At 46.3% G+C, this 18,776-nt stretch overlaps 1 protein-coding gene across 1 annotated transcript in view; it reads right to left on the reverse strand.

Moving 5' to 3' along the window:
• Positions 1–18,776, reverse strand: part of TMBIM1 (transmembrane BAX inhibitor motif containing 1) — a 172,187-nt gene that overhangs the window by 23,985 nt on the left and 129,426 nt on the right. Inside the window, exons 9-10 of the mRNA XM_082260123.1 lie at positions 10,395–10,482; positions 8,032–8,127 (exon numbers count right to left, since the gene is read on the reverse strand). Of these exons, the coding sequence (XP_082116249.1) occupies positions 8,032–8,127; positions 10,395–10,482 (184 nt within the window). The remainder of the gene's footprint in view (positions 1–8,031; positions 8,128–10,394; positions 10,483–18,776) is intronic.

Consider the following 18,776-nt stretch of genomic DNA (forward strand, 5'->3'; position numbering starts at 1 on the left):
CTGTACTACTACACTGACCACTACATTACACTGACCACTACACTACGCTACGCTGACCACAACACTATACTGTCCACTACATTGTTCAGGCTGGTCAGTGTAGTGTAGTGGACAGTGTAGTGTACTACTACACTAACCACTGCACTGTCCGCTACAATACACAAACTGCTACACTACACTGCCCACTACACTGTTCAGGCTGGTCAGTGTAGTGTAGTGGTCAGCGTAGTGTAGTGGACAGTGTAGTGTAGTTGGCAGTGTAGTGTAATGGATAGTGTAGTGCAGTGGACAGGTAGGTCAGTGTAGTGGTCAGTTTAGGAATCAGATAGGTCAGTGTAGTGGATAGTGTAGGAATCCGGTAGGTTAGTGAAGTGGACAGGTAGGTCAGTGTAGGAATCAGGCTCGTCAGTAATATTGTAGGAAGGTACTCAGGGAGTGCTGAAAATCCGCAGGTTGGGGGGCGCAAAATACTTGCCTTGCCCCGGGCGCTGACAACCCACGCTACGCCACTGTCAAATACCACCAAAAGAAAGATCTATTTGTGGGAAAAAAAGGACATCAATTTAATTTGGGTACAGCGTCGCACGACCGCGCAATTGTCCGTTAAAGTAATGCAGTGCCGAATCGCAAAACATGGCCTGGTCATTAAGGGGGAAAATCTTCCGGTCCAGAACTGGTTATACTTAAATGCCCTTTTTTTTCTGCAGTTACAAATGTAGCCACAGAGTGTCACTAGCCGACGTTTCCATCTTCAGCCTTGCGTCCTGGCGTGGCTTTCTTTAAAGCGTTCTTTCCTTGTAGAAACATTTTGGCTACGCGCGCCACACCCTCCTTTCCTGTTTGTTGACATTTTTCGTGTTTGGTTAGCGATATCAGTGACGTCACCTCGAATGTCCACCGGGGAGAGACCAGCTGAGAGACTTCTGTGGGGAAGTCCCAGAGATGCTAATTACTGACAAACATTAACTGTAATAGTACAAGAGGATCCGGGGCAGCGAGCAAACATCACCTCTCTGTGCCTGAGGAGCAATTACAAGGAAAGAGAATGAAAGGGTTTATATTATGTAGAAGTGACACGAATGTGGGGGCTAAAGGGTCACTCCAACATTTTTTGTTTTTTTTTCTGGATGCTGATAGGTTGGATCACCGGATAGACACACATTACAATCTATTCTTTTTAGTTAAACACAAATGTGCAAGAAAACATCTCTCTGCATTGCAGCCAATTGTAAACCCAGGAATACACAGTATTATCTCTTCCAATCCGTTATCATCCAATATTCAGAAGATATTATGCAATTAAGATTGCAATCTGTGTGACCGGCCTAACTCAGGGCGAAGATCTCACCAAGAGATATAAAGAAAAGATCAGGTATTTCATAGGTTTAGCCCAACCAAAACTAATATTTCAGTTTTTGGTGGATGGTGGAAAGTTAAATCCACTGGCAGTTACTGGTGTATGTCTCGGGGACTTTATTCATGAAATCCATGTGCTGAGATCCCAGGTCTGTACACCTGCTGTGCCCATTATGATGGGTTCTCCCAATCCCTGTGCTGAGTTCCTGGGTCTGTACACCTGGTGTGCCCATTATGAGGGTTCCCACCAACCCTGTGCGAGTTCCCAGGTCTGTACACCTGCTGTGCCCATTATGATGGGTTCTCCCAATCCCTGTGCTGAGTTCCTGGGTCTGTACACCTGGTGTGCCCATTATGAGGGTTCCCACCAACCCTGTGCGAGTTCCCAGGTCTGTACACCTGCTGTGCCCATTATGAGGGTTCCCATCTACCCTGTGCTGGGTTCCCGGGTCTGTACACCTGCTGTGCCCATTATGAGGGTTACCATCTACCCTGTGCTGGGTTCCCGGGTCTGTACACCTGCTGTGTCCATTATGAGGGTTCCCATCTACCCTGTGCTGGGTTCCCGGGTCTGTACACCTGCTGTGCCCATTATGAGGGTTCCCACCAACCCTGTGTGGAGTTCCCGGGTCTGTACACCTGCTGTGCCCATTATGAGGGTTCCCACCAACCCTGTGCGGAGTTCCCGGGTCTGTACACCTGCTGTGCCCATTATGAGGGTTCCCACCAACCCTGTGCGGAGTTCCTGGGTCTGTACACCTGCTGTGCCCATTATGAGGGGTTCCCGGGTCTGTATACCTGCTGTGCCCATTATGAGGGTTCCCATCTACCCTGTGCTGGGTTCCCGGGTCTGTACACCTGCTGTGCCCATTATGAGGGTTCCCATCTACCCTGTGCTGGGTTCCCGGGTCTGTACACCTGCTGTGCACATTATGAGGGGTTCCCACCATCCCTGTGCTGAGTTCCCGGGTCTATATACCTGCTGTGCCCATTAAGAGGGGTTTCTACCATCCGTGCTGAGTTCCCGGGTCTGTACACCTGCTGTGCACATTATGAGGGGTTCCCACCATCCCTATGCTGGGTTCCCTGGGTCTGTACACCTGCTGTGCCCATTATGAAGGGTTCCCATCATCCCTGTGCCAAGTATTCCTGGGTCTGTACACCTGCTGTGCCTATTGTGAGGGGTTCCCACCATCCCTTTGCTGATTTCCTGGGTCTGTACACCTGATGTGCCCATTATAAAGGGTTCCCACCATCCCTGTTCCGAGTGTTCCTTGGTCTGTACACCCGTTGTGCCCATTATAGGGGTTCCCACCATCCCCATACTGAGTTCCTGGGTCTGTACACCTGATGTGCCCATTATAAAGGGTTCCCACCATCCCTGTGCCGAGTGTTCCTTGGTCTGTACACCCGTTGTGCCCATTATAGGGGTACCCACCATCCCCGTACTGAGTTCCTGGGTCTGTACACCTGATGTGCCCATTATAAAGGGTTCCCACTATCCCTGTGCCGAGTATTCCTTGGTCTGTACACCTGATGTGCCCATTATGAGCCACGATAAAGAAAAAGGTACCGATAATGATGCCGAAAAAGCACGCAATTTACTGTGCTCATTGTGTGTTTTACATAGGTGATGGGACTCAAAAACCGCATCAAAAACGTAACAGGTGCGCTAAAGATGCATTCTTACTGAGTTTTCAATGCATTTCAACGGAGAGGTGCATTTTTTGATGGGTTTTTTTTTTTTTTTTTACTGACCAAATTTGCAGCAAGAAAAATCTTTAACAGCGCAACGGACCAGCGTAGAGACTTACACCCCTGGTTTGTTGGGCAGAGACACAGAACAGAGGTCTGTCTATGTAAACAAACGCTTATTGGGGTTTTGTTTTCACCAAACACATGTAGCTGAATACATATTGGCCTAAATTTATGAAGAAATCAGATATTATTTTTTTTTTTATTCTTTTATTTATTTTGTGTTTTATAGCAGAAAGGAATATACAGTATCTCACAAAAGTAAGTACACCCCTCACATTTTTGTAAATATTTTATTCTATCTTTTCATGTGATAACACTGAAGAAACGACACTTTGCTACAATGTAAAGTAGTGAGTGTACAGCTTGTATAACAGTGTAAATTTGCTGTCCTCTCAAAATAACTCAACACACAGCCATTAATGTCTAAACCGCTGGCAACAAAAGTGAGTACACCCCTAAGTGAAAATGTCCAAATTGGGCCCCATTCGCTATTTTCCCTCCCCAGTGTCATGTGACTCGTTAGTGTTACAAGGTCTCAGGTGTGAATGGGGAGCAGGCGTGTTAAATTTGGTGTTATCGCTCTCACTCTCCCATACTGGTCACTGGAAGTTCAACATGGAACCTCATGGCAAAGAACTCTCTGAGGATCTGAAAAAAAAGAAAGAATTGTTGCTCTACATAAAGATGGCCTAGGGCAGGTTGCCACTGGAGTCCTCTTCCACTCCTCCATGATGACATCACAGAGCTGGTGGATGTTAGAGACCTTGCGCTCCGCCACCTTCCGTTTGAGGATGCCCCACAGATGCTCAATAGGGTTTAGGTCTGGAGACATGCTTGGCCAGTCCATCACCTTTACCCTCAGCTTCTTTAGCAAGGCAGTGGTCGTCTTGGAGGTGTGTTTGGAGTCGCTATCACGTTGGAATACTGCCCTGCGGCCCAGTCTCTGAAGAGAGGGGATCATGCTCTGCTTCAGTATGTCACAGTACATGTTGGCATTCATGGTTCCCTCATGAACTGTAGCTCCCCAGTGCAGTCAGCACCCACCCCCTTCAACCTCTGCAGCAATGCTGGCAGCACTCATACGTCTTTTTCCCAAAGACAACCTCTGGATAGAACGCTGAGCACATGCACTAAACCTCTTTGGTCAACCATGGCTAGGCCTGCTCTGAGTGTAACCTGTCCTGATAAACCACTGTATGGTCTTGGCCACCGTGCTGCAGCTCAGTTTCTGGGTCTTGGCAATCTTCTTATAGCCTAGGCCATCTTTATGTAGAGAAACAATTCTTTTTTTTTTCAAATCCTCAGAGAGTTCTTTGCCATGAGGTGCCATGTTGAACGTCCAGTGACCAGTATGAGAGAGTGAGAGCGATAACACCAAATTTAACACACCTGCTTCCCATTCACACCTGAGACCTTGTAACACTGAGTCACATGACATCGGGGAGGGAAAATGGGTAATTGGGCCCAATTTAGACATTGTCACTTAGGGGTGTACTCACTTTTGTTGCCAGCGGTTTAGACATTAATGGCTGTGTGTTGAGTTATTTTGAGGGGACAGCAAATTTACACTGTTAGGCTTCTTTCACACGGTCCGCCTCCGCAGGCGGATCCGTGTTGCTCAGCGGGGATCGATCCGCGATCCCCGCTGAGCCGGGCGGATGACAGCTCCGTCTCCGCTTGCAGAGCGGAGAGGGAGGTGTCTCAGCACCCGCTGCCCTCTATGGGGGATCGGAGGAGAGCGGACCGCTTGTCCGCTCTCATCAGATCCGCTCCGCTCCGATTACTGAACGGATGGAAAAATAGGGTTTCCATCCGTCCAGATTTCAGCACAGGATCGGATGCGGAGGGCAGCGGGTGTCAGCGGAGGTCACCTCCGCTGACACCCGCTGCCCCATAGAGCTGCATGGAGGATCCGATCAGATCCGCCTAAAAAACTGACAGGCGGATCTGATCGGACCGCCCATGTGAAAGAGCCCTTATACAAGCTGTCCACTCACTACTTTACATTGTAGCAAAGTATAATTTCTTCAGTGTTGTCACATGAAAAGATATAAAAAATATATATATTAGGATCGACCGATATCGTTTTTTCATAGCCAATACCGATATTTTGGTCATTGCATATCGGTATCGGCCAATATGGGCCGATATTTTGAACATTTAAAGTTTTGCTAAATAAATACATACAATTTTTGACACAAATCTGTTACTGTGCTGGCTGGCACCCTTTGGTGGGTGGCTGACTGGCACCCTTTGGTGGGTGGCTGACTGGCACCCTGTGGTGGGTGGCTGGCCCCCCTTGGTGGGTGGGTGGCTGGCACTCTTTTGGGTGGGTGGCTGGCACTCTTTTGGATGGGTGGCTGGCACTCTTTGGTGGGTGGCTGGCTGGCACCGTGTGGTGGGTGGCTGGCTGGTATAGGCCCAGGGGCATGTGGCTAGCTAGCTGGTACAGGCAGGGCCTGTGGCTGGCTGGCAGGCACCGGGCAGCTGTGGGTGGGTGTATGTATGTGGGGCTATGTTAAACACACACTTTGTGCACTCAATGTCCCGAGACTCCCCGACTCCAGAAGACGCTGATGGAGGCGGCCTAAAAAGGCAGAAGCTGTCCCAGTGTGCAACATACAACATGATGTCACGACAATATCGGCAATATCGGTAACATTCGGGGTCGATTCCGATATATCGGAGAAAGTGCATATCGGCCCTTGATATATCAGCCTTTGCTGATAAAAATCGGTCGATCCCTAATATATATATATATATATATATATATATATATATATATATATATATTTATTTATTTTTATTTTTTTCAAAATGGTCAGACTTTTTTTGTTTATAGCGCAAAAAAAAAAAATAGTGGTGGTCAAATACCACCAAAAGAAAACTCTATTTGTGGGAAAAAAATGACATTTAACCACTTAAGCCCCGGAGGATTTTTCTGCTCAAAGACCAGGGCCTATTTTGCGATTCGGCACTGCGTGAATTTAATGGACAATTGCACGGTCGTGCGACGCTGTACCTAAATGAAATTGACGTCCTTTTTTCCCCCCACAAACAGAGCTTTCTTTTGGTGGTATTTGATCACCTGTGCGATTTTTACTTTTTGCGCTATAAACAAAAAAAGAGCGACAATTTTGAAAAAATAACAATATTTTTCACATTTTTTTATATGAAATTCCCCCAAAAAAAATGTAAAAATCAAAATTTTTTAACATTTTAGGCCAATTTGTTTCCTGCTACATATTTTTGGTAAAAAAAAAAATCGCAATAAGCGTATTTTGATTGGTTTGCGCAAAAGTTATTGCGTTTACTAACTAAGGGAAAGATTTATGTAATTTTTATTGTTTTTTTTTTTAGCTAGTAATGGCGGCGATCTGCGATTTTTTTTTGCAGGACTGCGACATTGCGGCGGACAGATTGGACCTGTCATTGACATTACTACAGTAATCAGTGCTATACATGTGCACTGTTACTGTAAAAATGACACTGGCAGGGAAGGGGTTAACTTTATTAGAGATCCAGGGGTTAAGTGTGTCCCTAGGGGCGTGCTTCTAACTGTCAAGGGGCGTGGCTGTGATGTAACCACAGAGACATACGATCCTACATAGCAGGATCGTATGATCTCTGCTGTTACATCAGGGAGAATGACAGGCGGCTTTGTTTACATCAGCCGTCTGCCTTTCTCCCTCTCCAGCGGGAGATCGCGAGTGACCGGCGGACATTGGAGCCGCCGGTCACTCACGCGGGGATGGCCGTGAACGAGTGGGGGCGGGAGCGCGAATTTTAGAATCCAAGTTTACAAAATCACCCCTGCAGTCCTATGTTGATGGTTTGGCCATCAGAGGTAACCAGCCTAAGAACACCTACACCCTCTTAAAGCCTTATAGCTATATGCTAGTGTTGTTCAGAATAAACCAATATCTACACAATATGGCCAAAATGTTGATGATCATCACATCAACTTACACTATATTGTCAAAAGTATTGGGACGCCTGCCTTTACACGCACATGAACTTTAGTGGCAGCCCAGTCTTAGTCTGTAGGGTTCAATATTGAGTTGGCCCACCCTTTGCAGCTATAACAGCTTCAACTCTTCTGGGAAGGCTGTCCACAAGGTTTAGGAGTGTGTCTATGGGAATGTTTGACCATTCTTCCAGAAGCACTTTGGTGAGGTCAGGCACTGATGTGGATGAGAAAGCCCGGCTCACAAGTCTCCGCTCTAATTCATCCCAAAGGTGTTCTATCGGGTTGAGGTCAGGACTCTGTGCAGGCCAGTCAAGTTCTTCCACCCCAAACTTGCTCATTCATGTCTTTATGGACCTTGCATGTGCGCGGGAGTCATGGCCGCAGCACAAGGCTCTGAAGAATGGCACAGGTATGCCGTCTCTTCAAAACGCATGCGCCAGTGACGTCCTTGCCTGCTGTTCCCTAGAATATCTCCTAAATGGTGAACGTTTAGGAGATTTTACCCACAGGTAAGCTTAATTATAAGCATAACTGTAGGCAAAAATAAAAATTGAGAGTTTACTACCACTTCAAAGCGGTTATAGCTGCAAAGAATGGGCCAACTCAATATTTAACCCTACAGACTAAGACTGGGATCCCAATAAAGTTAATGTAAAGCCAATACTTTTGACAATATAGTGTATGTGTGATGGCCATGGTGACCACAAGCCTTATAGTGAATCAATGCAGAAAGGATAGGGAGATGTTATGCTCTGAATACTAGGCCCTCTATTTTGCAGGGTCCCAGATCAGCGACTCCCATACTTCATCTCCTTCATCATTTTATTTTATTTTTTTGCAAAAAGCAGCTGAAATCATGGTATGATAACTGATTGGACACTGCCGTGGTGTACCCTCTATATGTACAGACTTATACACACACATATTTATCTGCTACATGTACTCACGTATTTAAATGCCAGGACTATGGCTGTCACAATCCCTGTAACAAAGAGGACCATCCCCAGTACGGCGAACAGTCCTGCACAGGAGGTGAAGTCCACCTATTCAGAAGAGAGCGCAGTGACATGTTCATGATCACATTTAAAATAATTCCACAATATTATTTAGCGTTGAAAATAATGGGAAAGTGTATAAACTTCTTAAAGTGGAGCTTCACTCTCTCTATCAACATTGACTATTTTCGAAATTCTTATGCTGCTAGTATTAGTAAATAGATAGTAAATAGTAAATTAATAAATAAATAGCAAAGTATATCCTCTTTACTTGTTTTAAACAGTTTTTACATACACCCTTAGCCTTGCGTGCTCCCGACTCCTGCACTCCGCCTTGCGTGCTCCCGACCCCTGCTCTCAGCCTTGCGTGCTCCCGACCCCTGCGCTCAGCCTTGCGTGCTCCCGACCCCTGCGCTCAGCCTTGCGTGCTCCCGACCCCTGCGCTCAGCCTTGCGTGCTCCCGACCCCTGCGCTCAGCCTTGCGTGCTCCCGACCCCTGCGCTCAGCCTTGCGTGCTCCCGACCCCTGCGCTCCGCCTTGCGTGCTCCCGACCCCTGCGCTCAGCCTTGCGTGCTCCCTACCCCTGCGCTTAGCCTTGCGTGCTCCCGACCCCTGCGCTCAGCTTTGCTTGCTCCCGACCCCTGCGCTCAGCCTTGCGTGCTCCCGACCCCTGTGCTTAGCCTTGCGTTCTCCCGACCCCTGCGCTCCGCCTTGCGTGCTCCCGACCCTTGCGCTCAGCCTTGCGTGCTCCCGACCCCTGCGCTTAGCCTTGCGTGCTCCCGACCCCTGCGCTCAGCCTTGCGTGCTCCCGACCCCTGCGCTTAGCCTTGCGTGCTCCCGTCCCCTGCACTCAGCCTTGCTTGCTCTCGACCCCTGCACTCAGCCTTGCGTGCTCCCGAACCCTGCACTCAGCCTTGCGTGCTCCCGAACCCTGCACTCAGCCTTGCGTGCTCCCGACCCCTGCGCTTAGCCTTGCGTGCTCCCGACCCCTGCGCTTAGCCTTGCGTGCTCCCGACCCCTGCACTCAGCCTTGCGTGCTCCCGACCCCTGCACTCAGCCTTGCGTGCTCCCGACCCCTGCACTCAGCCTTGCGTGCTCCCGACCCCTGCACTCAGCCTTGCGTGCTCCCGACCCCTGCACTCAGCCTTGTGTGCTCCCGACCCCTGCACTCAGCCTTGTGTGCTCCCGACCCCTGCACTCAGCCTTACGTGCTCCCGAACCCTGCGCTCCGCCTTACGTGCTCCCGACCTCTGCGCTCCGCCTTACGGGCTCCTGACCACTGCGCTCCGTCTTACGTGCTCCCGACCACTGCGCTCCGCCATACGTGCTCCCAACACCTGCTGCTCTGCGTTACATACTTCTGAACCCTGCTGTACTCCCGACCTCTGCCTCGCGTACTCCCGACCCCTGCCACTCTGCCTTACGACCTCCTGACCCCTGCACTCTGCCTTACATACTCCCGACCCCTGCACTTACGTACTCCTGAACTCTAAACTCTGTGTTACTTATTCCTGACCTCCTAACTCTGTTAAATACTTCTGACCCCTGCACTCAGCGGGTCAGGTTTTTTTTAAATCCATACACTGTCCCGCCAACTTGGTCATAGTCAAAATTCACTGCAGCGCACCGCATCATCTATCTCCTCATAGCTTCTCCGCTTTATACCATGAATATCTGACTTTGTTTCAAAAGTCTGTGATCAACTGTAAAAAAGGGGGGCAGAAATGTTATGGGTGTGGCTTCAACTGTGGGTGTGGTTAAAAGTGGGCATGGTCGGAAGGTTGTCACCAGATTTAATTTCCACAACTGTCATGGAACCATAGAGCCTTGTAGTCTTTGATTTAATTTTGGCAATTATGGTTGTACTGCTCATGGCAAATTAAACTTAAAGTGGTTGTAAACCCACTTTGATGACTTTTACCTAAAATAAGGCTTACCTATAGGTGCTGTAAATATCTCCTAAACTTGCATTGTTTACTAGATAATCCGATGACGTCATCGGCACATGCGCTCTGAAGAAACGGCCAACCGTGCCGTTTCTTCAGAGCCCTGTGCCGTGACTACCCGCATGCAATGCCGCGTGCAGTAATACAGCCGGAGTCCGCAGACCCGGAAAGAAGACGGGTGAAGATGGATGCAGCCGGCAAGCAGGGACAACACGGGCTTCGTTGCAGGTGTCACATAATGTGCTAGTATGCGATGCATACTAGCACATTATGCATTTACTTTGCAGGGGAAAAAAACAGTTTTTAAAGAGTTTACTTCCTCTTTAATAATTGGGTTCGGAGCACACAGAGGCCTAAGATTCTTCTCACCTTGGTCTGGAAACAGAAAACAGTTACAATGATGGCGACGACGGCGGTGATGGCCAGGGTGATGATTACAGCTTTCGTGCTGTACATACTGCAACATAAGAAATAGAATGTCATCATTTTATCAAGACTTCATCATTTATATATTTATATTATTTATCATTGGTGCGTATTACACTGAAGGGTCTTTTTTATATTGTAACAATATTCTACATCATTTCCTAGCTATATACTCCATGGTACTACAACCCATGTAAAAAGAGTAGAATGCGCTTTTTAAGTGCATATTTATTACAGAGATATCTAAACCCAAAAACAAAAATGTAATACAACTTCTCAAAAAAATGAAAGGAACACTTTGAAAACACATCAGATCTCCAAAGGGGAAAAATATCATGCTGGATATCTGAACTGGTATGGACTGGGTAATGTGTTAGGATCTATACTGGTATGGACTGGGTAATGTGTTAGGCTCTATACTGGTATGGACTGGGTAATGTGTTATGATCTATACTGGTATGGATTGGGTAATGTGTTAGGATCTATACTGGTATTGGCTGGGTAATGTGTTAGGATCTATACTGGTATGGACTGAGTAATGTGTTAGGAGGATCTATACTGGTATGGACTGGGTAATGTGTTAGGATCTATACTGGTATGGACTGGGTAATGTGTTAGGATCTATACTGGTATGGACTGGGTAATGTGTTAGGATCTATACTGGTATGGATTGGATAACGTGTTAGGATCTATACTGGTATGGACTGGATAATGTGTTAGGATCTATACTGGTATGGATTGGATAACGTGTTAGGATCTATACTGGTATGGACTGGGTAATGTGTTAGGATCTATACTGGTATTGACTGAGTAATGTGTTAGGATTTATACAGGTATGGACTGGGTAATGGGTTAGGATCTATACTGGTATTGACTGGTTAATGTGTTAGGATTTATACTGGTATGGACTGGGTAATGTGTTATGCCTCGTACACACGCATCGATTTTTGGCCGGGAATTTTCGGCCAACGTCCGATCGGTCGATTTTCGGCTTGTTAGTATGATGCTTTCGACAACTGACTCCGACTTTTTGGCCAAATAAAATCTGGTGTGCAGGCTATAAAATTTTTGTTGGCCGTCAACACAACGGTCAATTTTCCGTCAGTCAGTACAGATTTCGGCAGACAAAAATCTGATGAGCAAGACTGGGCATGCTCAGAGAAGAAAAAACACACGGAAAGTAAACCTCATCACATGACATCTCTTCTGAAGTAGATTTTTGTTGGCCGAGAAAATTTGTGTGCAGTCTAGGCACATTCCAACCAACAAAACACAACTCTGGACAAAAGAAGGCCGATCGGTCGGCCGATAATCGTTGCGTGTGTACGGGGCATTAGGATCTATACTGGTATGGAGGCTGGGTAATGTGTTAGGATCTATACTGGTATGGATTGGATAACGTGTTAGGATCTATACTGGTATGGACTGGGTAATGTGTTAGGATCTATACTGGTATGGACTGGGGAATGTGTTAGGAAGGAAAGGATGCCACATTGTTTGATGGAAATAAAAATTATCACCCTACAGAGGGCTGAATTCAAAGACATCCCGAAGATCAAAGTGAAAAAATGATGCAGCAGGCTAGTCCATTTTGCTGAAATTTCATTGCAGCAACTCAGAATAGTCCTCAGTAGTTTGTATGGCCCCCACATGCTTGTATGCATGTCTGACAACGTCAGGGCATGCTCCTAATGAGATGACAGATGGTGTCCTCGGGTATTTCCTCCATGATCTGGACCAGGGCATCACTGATCTCCTGAACAGACTGAGGTGCAACCTGGCGGCGTCGAATGGACCAAAGCATAATGTCCCAGAGGTGTTCTATTGGATTTAGGTTAGGCGAGTGTGAAAGTCATTCAAAAGGTATCAATTCCTTCATCCTCCAGGAACTGGCTGCATACTCTCGCCACATGGGGCCGGGTATTTTCATGCACCAGGAGGAACCCAGGACCCACTGCACCAGCGTAGAGTCTGATAATGGGCCCAAGGATTTCATCCTGATACCAAATGGCAGTCAGGGTGCCATTGTCTAGCCTGTAGAGGTCTGTGCGCCCGTCCATGGATATGCCTCCCCAGGCCATCACTGACCCACCACCAAACCGGTCATGCTGAACGATGTTACAGGCAGCATAATGTTCTCCACGGCTTCTTCAGACCTTTTCACTTCTGTCACATGTGCTCAGGGTGAAGCTGCTCTCATCTGAAAAGCACAGGATGCCAGTTGCGGACCTGTCAATTCTGGTGTTCAATGGCAAATGCCAATTGAGCTCCACAGGTCCAGGCAGTGAACACAGGGCCCACTAGAGGAGGTCAGGCTGTCAGGAAGACTGTTTCTGATTGTTTGGTCAGAGACATTCCATAATGGATAGCCTCTGAACTGTCCCGGGTCGCATGAAGCTGCGCAGGGATGCCGCGCCTGCACTGGAAGTGACGAGCGGGGCCGGTGCAGGGCATTCTGGGACTCTGATGTCACCGAAGAGGAGGCAGAAGAGGATGCACTGGCTCCAGCGCTGCCATCTCAGGTGTGGGCAGCTGAAGCCAGCGTGTCCTCTTCTGCCTCCTCTTCGGTGACGTCAGAGTCCCAGAATGCCCTGCACCGGCCACGCTTGTCACTTCCGGTGCAGGCGCATCATCCCTGCACAACTTCTAGGCATGCCCAGAAGCTGTTTAGCAGGGAATGCCCGCCTGCACCGGAAGTGACGAGCGGGGCCGGTGCAGGCGCATTGACTCCTGGGAGCGATGACGTTCAGCTCCCAGGAGTCATTGCAAGCCGGAAGAGACGGCGCAAGCCGCGGCCGCAGAGGGAGGAAGTGGAAGGAAGGCGAGTATATTTTCTTCTATAACAAGGTAAGTGAACAAAAAAAAGAAAAAATTGGGAGCATCCATTTCTTTTTCAGCAAGCGGATGGCCCAAAATCTATTATTTTTTTATTTGGAGGCCGGAACTCTGCTTTAAGTCTCTCTATTGCGTTGATAATGCTTTTTCAACATGTGTCACCATGTTCGTTGCTATATTTTGCTCTAGTATGTGTGTACAGTATATGTAAGTGAGATAGGGATCTTAGAGAGTGTGTGCTGCTTTAGGGTAGGGCAATGGTTGTCAACTTTTGATCTATAGGGGCCTCAAATGAGGCTCCTGACATCACCAAAGGGCCGCACATAATGTTTAATATATGTAATGCTTAAGAGAACGGTCAGAGACTGCAGACATAATGGGAGGAGATGAGTGTCAGAGAGTGAGGACAGGATACATGGTTGACTGGGGATATGCTGCAGAAAACAAGAGGAAACTGGGAATGTTACGTGAGGCCATTAGAGATCAATGATATTACCTTAACCGGTTCCCGACCAACCGCTGCCTTTTTACTGCAGCAATGTGGCTCTGCTGCATGAATCGACGTAGACCTACATCGGTCGCACGCAGGCAGATAGGGGCCGAGTAAACACAGCTGACCGTTCTTCTCCCTGGAACGATCACAGAGCCCCTGTGATCCTTCTATATAGGATCACATGTCTCTATGGTAATTTCACAAGCCACCCCCACCCCACAGTTAGAATCACTCCCCTAGGCTCACATTTAAACCATTGATCACCCACAATGTTAACCCCTTCCCTGCCAGTGTCATTATTACAGTAACAGTGCATAACAATATTTTTCACATTTTTTTATATGAAATTCTCCCCAAAAAAATGTAAAAATCAAAATTTTTTTAAATTTTTAGCCAATTTGTTTTCTGCTACCTATGTTTGGTAAAAAAAAAAAAATCACAATAAGCGTATTTTGATTTGTTTGCGCATAAGTTATTGCGTTTACTAACTAAGGGAAAGATTTCTGTAATTTTTTTTCAGATTGGTACAACACTCAGCTTTATTTCCTCTTTTCGGCTCTTGTAAAGAGTTACAATTCAGGATTTACAGTTCAGGATATCACATGACATGGGGGGGGGGGTCACCTATCTATGATGAGGACACATTCAACTAATTTGGATGTGCTTCTTTAATCTCTCAAAAAATACACCCGAATATGTGAACACATTACCTGAAACCCCACCTACAAGTGTACTTTCTAACTAATTACTTTCTGTTCCTAATAATGTTTACAAAGACTTGTGTTTAAACTTAAGCCAGCAACTTCTCCATTTTCTATGCAAGTATTTTCCTGAAAATAAAATCTTTATACCTTAACCACTTTACAAACGCCCGCCGCAGTTATACATCGGTCACGCGCAGGCAGCTAGGGGGCGAGCGCACGCTGCCGGCGGCGCGCTCCCGCTCGTCAGTGAGGAAGCCGATATACTCTACAGAAACTCAATATTCAAAAAGATCAATATCCCATCAGGGAGTGGTTTTATAATTATCAACCAGCTGCTGCCCCTGCAGGGCTCTAATGAGGAAAGCTGCTGGGCCTGCGTCCCTTTAGACGTGTTCCTATTGGGAGTATCTCACCCAAAATGACATTTTTGTTGCAGGGGATGCCAGAAATCTGACTTGTGCAGACTTCTGGGAAAATCAGTGAGCCAATCACACAAGCAGTATATAATGTTTCTGGGGGTGTGGTCAGTATACATTCTGTGCACAGAACACCTCCAGGTGGTCATTTTGCATTTTCATTTTACAGAAAATGACAAAGTCTGCAGATTGAAAAGGAAAGGTAATTTTTAATAACATTCGAATAACAATATGATTTGTGTCGCAATTGTATACGCTATATAATTTTTTTTTTTATTTGCCATTTTTTTCCTCACAAAAGTGGAGTTACCCTTTAAAGGTGTTGCGAAGTCGGAAGGTTTTTTATCTTCATGCATTCTATGCATAAAGATAAAAAAACCTTCTGTGTGTAGCAGCCCCCTCAGCCCCCCTAATACTTACCTTGAGGAAAGGCGGTTTAACCTTAAAGTGCGTAAGGGGTTCTTCACTGTAAGAGCGGTAAGGATGTGGAATTCTCTTCCACAAGCAGTCGTATCAGCGGGGAGCATTGATAGTTTCAAAAACTATTGGATGGACACCTTAAAGACCACAACATACAGGGGTATACAATGTACGGTTAAAAGCAAACACACACATCATAGGTTGAACTGGATGGACTTATGTCTTTTTACAACCTCACTAACTATGTAACTATGTAACCTGAGGTCCCGCTCTGTCCAACAATGGCCACAAGCAAGGGCGCCAATCAGGAGAAAGAGGGGGCTGGGCCATGTCGGGGCTTCGTGTCTGAATGAACACAGGGAGCTGTGACTTTTCTCAGATGCCCCCATAGCAAGCTGCTTGCTGTGGGGGTGCTGAACAGGAGGGAGGGGATAGGATCACAGAAGAGGGACATGAGAAGAGAAGGATCTGCGCTGCTATGAGCAAATCCACTGCACAGAGGAGGTAAGTATGACATGTTTGTTATTTTTATAGGGAAAAAAAAACAAAAAACGAGACTTTATATATCTTGATATAGTACTAGGTACCGCATCCTAAATTAGTACAGGACATAGGAAAAAGGGAAGAGGACCAGACTTTTAGGTACCCAACAAAAAATATAACTGTCCTGAAGAAGCAGGCAACCACGAAACATGTTGAGAGTGTGCACGTCTATACCTACATTTCTTTTGGAGGTAGCTCTCGTTTAGCACCCTCCTGGAAAGGTGTAAGGGACTACATAGAGAGACCCTTTTATGTACTTCGTATGTGTTTCTGTTTTTTTTAAATTGGAATTCTGTTTCTGTATTTGTCAAAAACTTTTTTGGTTTTATACAAACTGTATGAAAATGGTACAGTAAACATCCCTTTGCCCCAACTCCCCAAACTATTTGTCAGGTCACATGTGGCCAGGTGACAGCTGCACCCTGTTGGGGACAGGGATGCACTGCAAGGTAGTGAACCCAATAGCAAACTGCTGCGGATGGACAGGAAACGTGAGCCCAAGATTCCCCAGGGCGTGGGCCATACACACTATAAGATTTTCTGAAGACTTTTTCCTTTAGATTTACCAAAACCATGTAGTATGAGGCCAAACCTAAACACTTTCAATTTGTATGAAATCTGGCAGGCCCTTGCACTACATAGAAAAGGTAAATCTGAAGGAAAAAGTCTTCAGAAAATCTTATAGTGTGTATGGCCCTTATGGCCCAGCAGGTGTTCACCAGAGCCTCTAGTGGTGAGGATGGACTTCCCTGCAACTGGACCCTGGGGTCCCCCGGGTCACGCTCCGTAGGGAGAGAAGGGAAGCAGACACTCAGGACACAAGGGATAGTGATGTGTAAGCCGAGGTTGGGGGGCAACAGGCAGACGAGGGTAACCAAGGAACAGGCCAAAGGTCAGGGTCCAAGGAACAGGCCAAAGGTCAGGGTCGAAGGCAAGGAGTAGTCAGAGACAAGCCAAAATCGGTACACAGAAACGTAGATGTAGCACACGGCAGACAGGAACACAGACAGGAACACAAGCAAACAAACACTGTTGAACAGCAAAGCAGACCTGCAGTGCACTGGTTAATATAGACTTCCTGGAATGGCCTGGGGTGGAGCCAAACAGGGAGGGGAGACGATAAAAGCCAGCCAGAAGGCGAGTCAGGCCTCTATTGGAGACATGGAGGAGAAGGTAAGCTGCCAGACACTATTGCATGTCCATGACACTATTTTTTCTATGAATTTCGGTATGTGGGTACCTATACTATATACAATGTTTCCTGAGCAACCCTCAAAAGACCTAACTGCTTAAAAATTCATAATTTTATTTACAATGGAATAAAAAGTCATATACATCCTATACATTTAAAAACAACATTTACTGTATGCTTAAACATACGCTTTAAAATGTATTGAATGTATATGACTTCTAATCAGCTGTAAATAAAATGATACATTTTTAAGCAGTTATATTTCGTTGGGTACCCCAAAGTCGGGTCCTCTTCTCTTTTTCCTAGGTTCAGACTGTAAGGTTATTTTTGGGGTCCAATGATTTTATACATGCAATGTAAAACATTGTAAGATACCCTCATTTCATTACATAACGTAGGTTTGTGGTTTCTGAGGAAAGAGGCGACTTCCTTGTCTTCCAGGTCACAACCTCAATTATGTCTCTAAATAGCACATCATTCTAGTTTGTAAACGAAACTTTTCTGACCCTTTTACAGTTTGTATCAAAAGGAAAAGGCGTGACCTCAATCATACTGCATTATTTTACAACTGTCACGGGGTAACGTGGCAGAGCCTGATGTAAGAGGAGTGGCTTACCGGGTAACTGGCGTGGCACAGGTTCACCAGAGGCGCGGAGTCTAAGTGTTAGCCGTTTTTCACCAGGGCCCCAGATGGTGGGGATGGATTTGGCTGCTTGCTAACACCAGGTTCGCGGCCCCACGGATTCCCTGGGTGAGTCAGGAACAGGTCCAGGACCAATAGCTGGGAGCAGGTAAACAGATCAGGACGAGACAGGAGGATAGTCAGGACAAGCCAAGGTCAGGGCGGGCAGCAGGCAATCAGAATCCAAGGACAAGCCGGGTCAAGTAAACAGGAACATCAGATATAACAGGCACAGGATACAGGAGATCTGATGATCACACAGCAATGACTCAGAGTGATCACTGGCTTTAAATAGGTCGTTTGGCCATTTGGCACCAAAGCAGTGTTAATTTCGTCGACTAAAACGCTTTCGTCGACTAAATTAACACTATTTTAGTCGACTAAAATACGACTAAAAATAAAACAATTCAGATGACTAAAATACGACTAAAACTAAAATGGCATTTTAGTCATAAGACTATAACTAAAACTAAATAAAAAATTGACATCATCAAAATTAACACTCCTCTGCTGGCCATTTCTATATCGGCAACATAATTCCATCCAGAGCATGTAATAATAGCACATTAAAGTTTAAACATGTATTGCACCACCGCATACGCATAAGTAAGGAGCATCTACTAAGCTGCTGAAAACTAAACAATAAGAAAAAGGCTTTTCTTATATTTTTCCCTAATATTTAATGTTGGTAATATATTCAGGTAATATGTGCAATGACATTAGAGCCAATGGAGTTTACAGCAGTGATAATTTCGTCAACGAAAACGGTTTTGTCACCGGCATTTTTCAACTGACAAAAACGAGACGCAAAGTACAGCACATTTGCGACAATGACGCACATGACGACAACTATGACAAAATCAAATCCGTTTTCGTTATCAAACGAAAACTAAACGAGAATGTGAGGCAGGGACGTTTACCCAACTTCCGGTTTTCACGGGGGTTTTGGCTTTGTAGCGTCTGGTGTGGCGTGCCCCGTGACGTCCGACGTGAGGAGTGGACTACTACAAGAGAGTTGACTGAGTCACCTGACCTCACCA

The sequence above is a fragment of the Pelophylax lessonae genome, assembly GCF_965119305.1.
Source record: "Pelophylax lessonae genome assembly, chromosome: 6".
Lineage (NCBI taxonomy): Eukaryota > Metazoa > Chordata > Amphibia > Anura > Ranidae > Pelophylax > Pelophylax lessonae.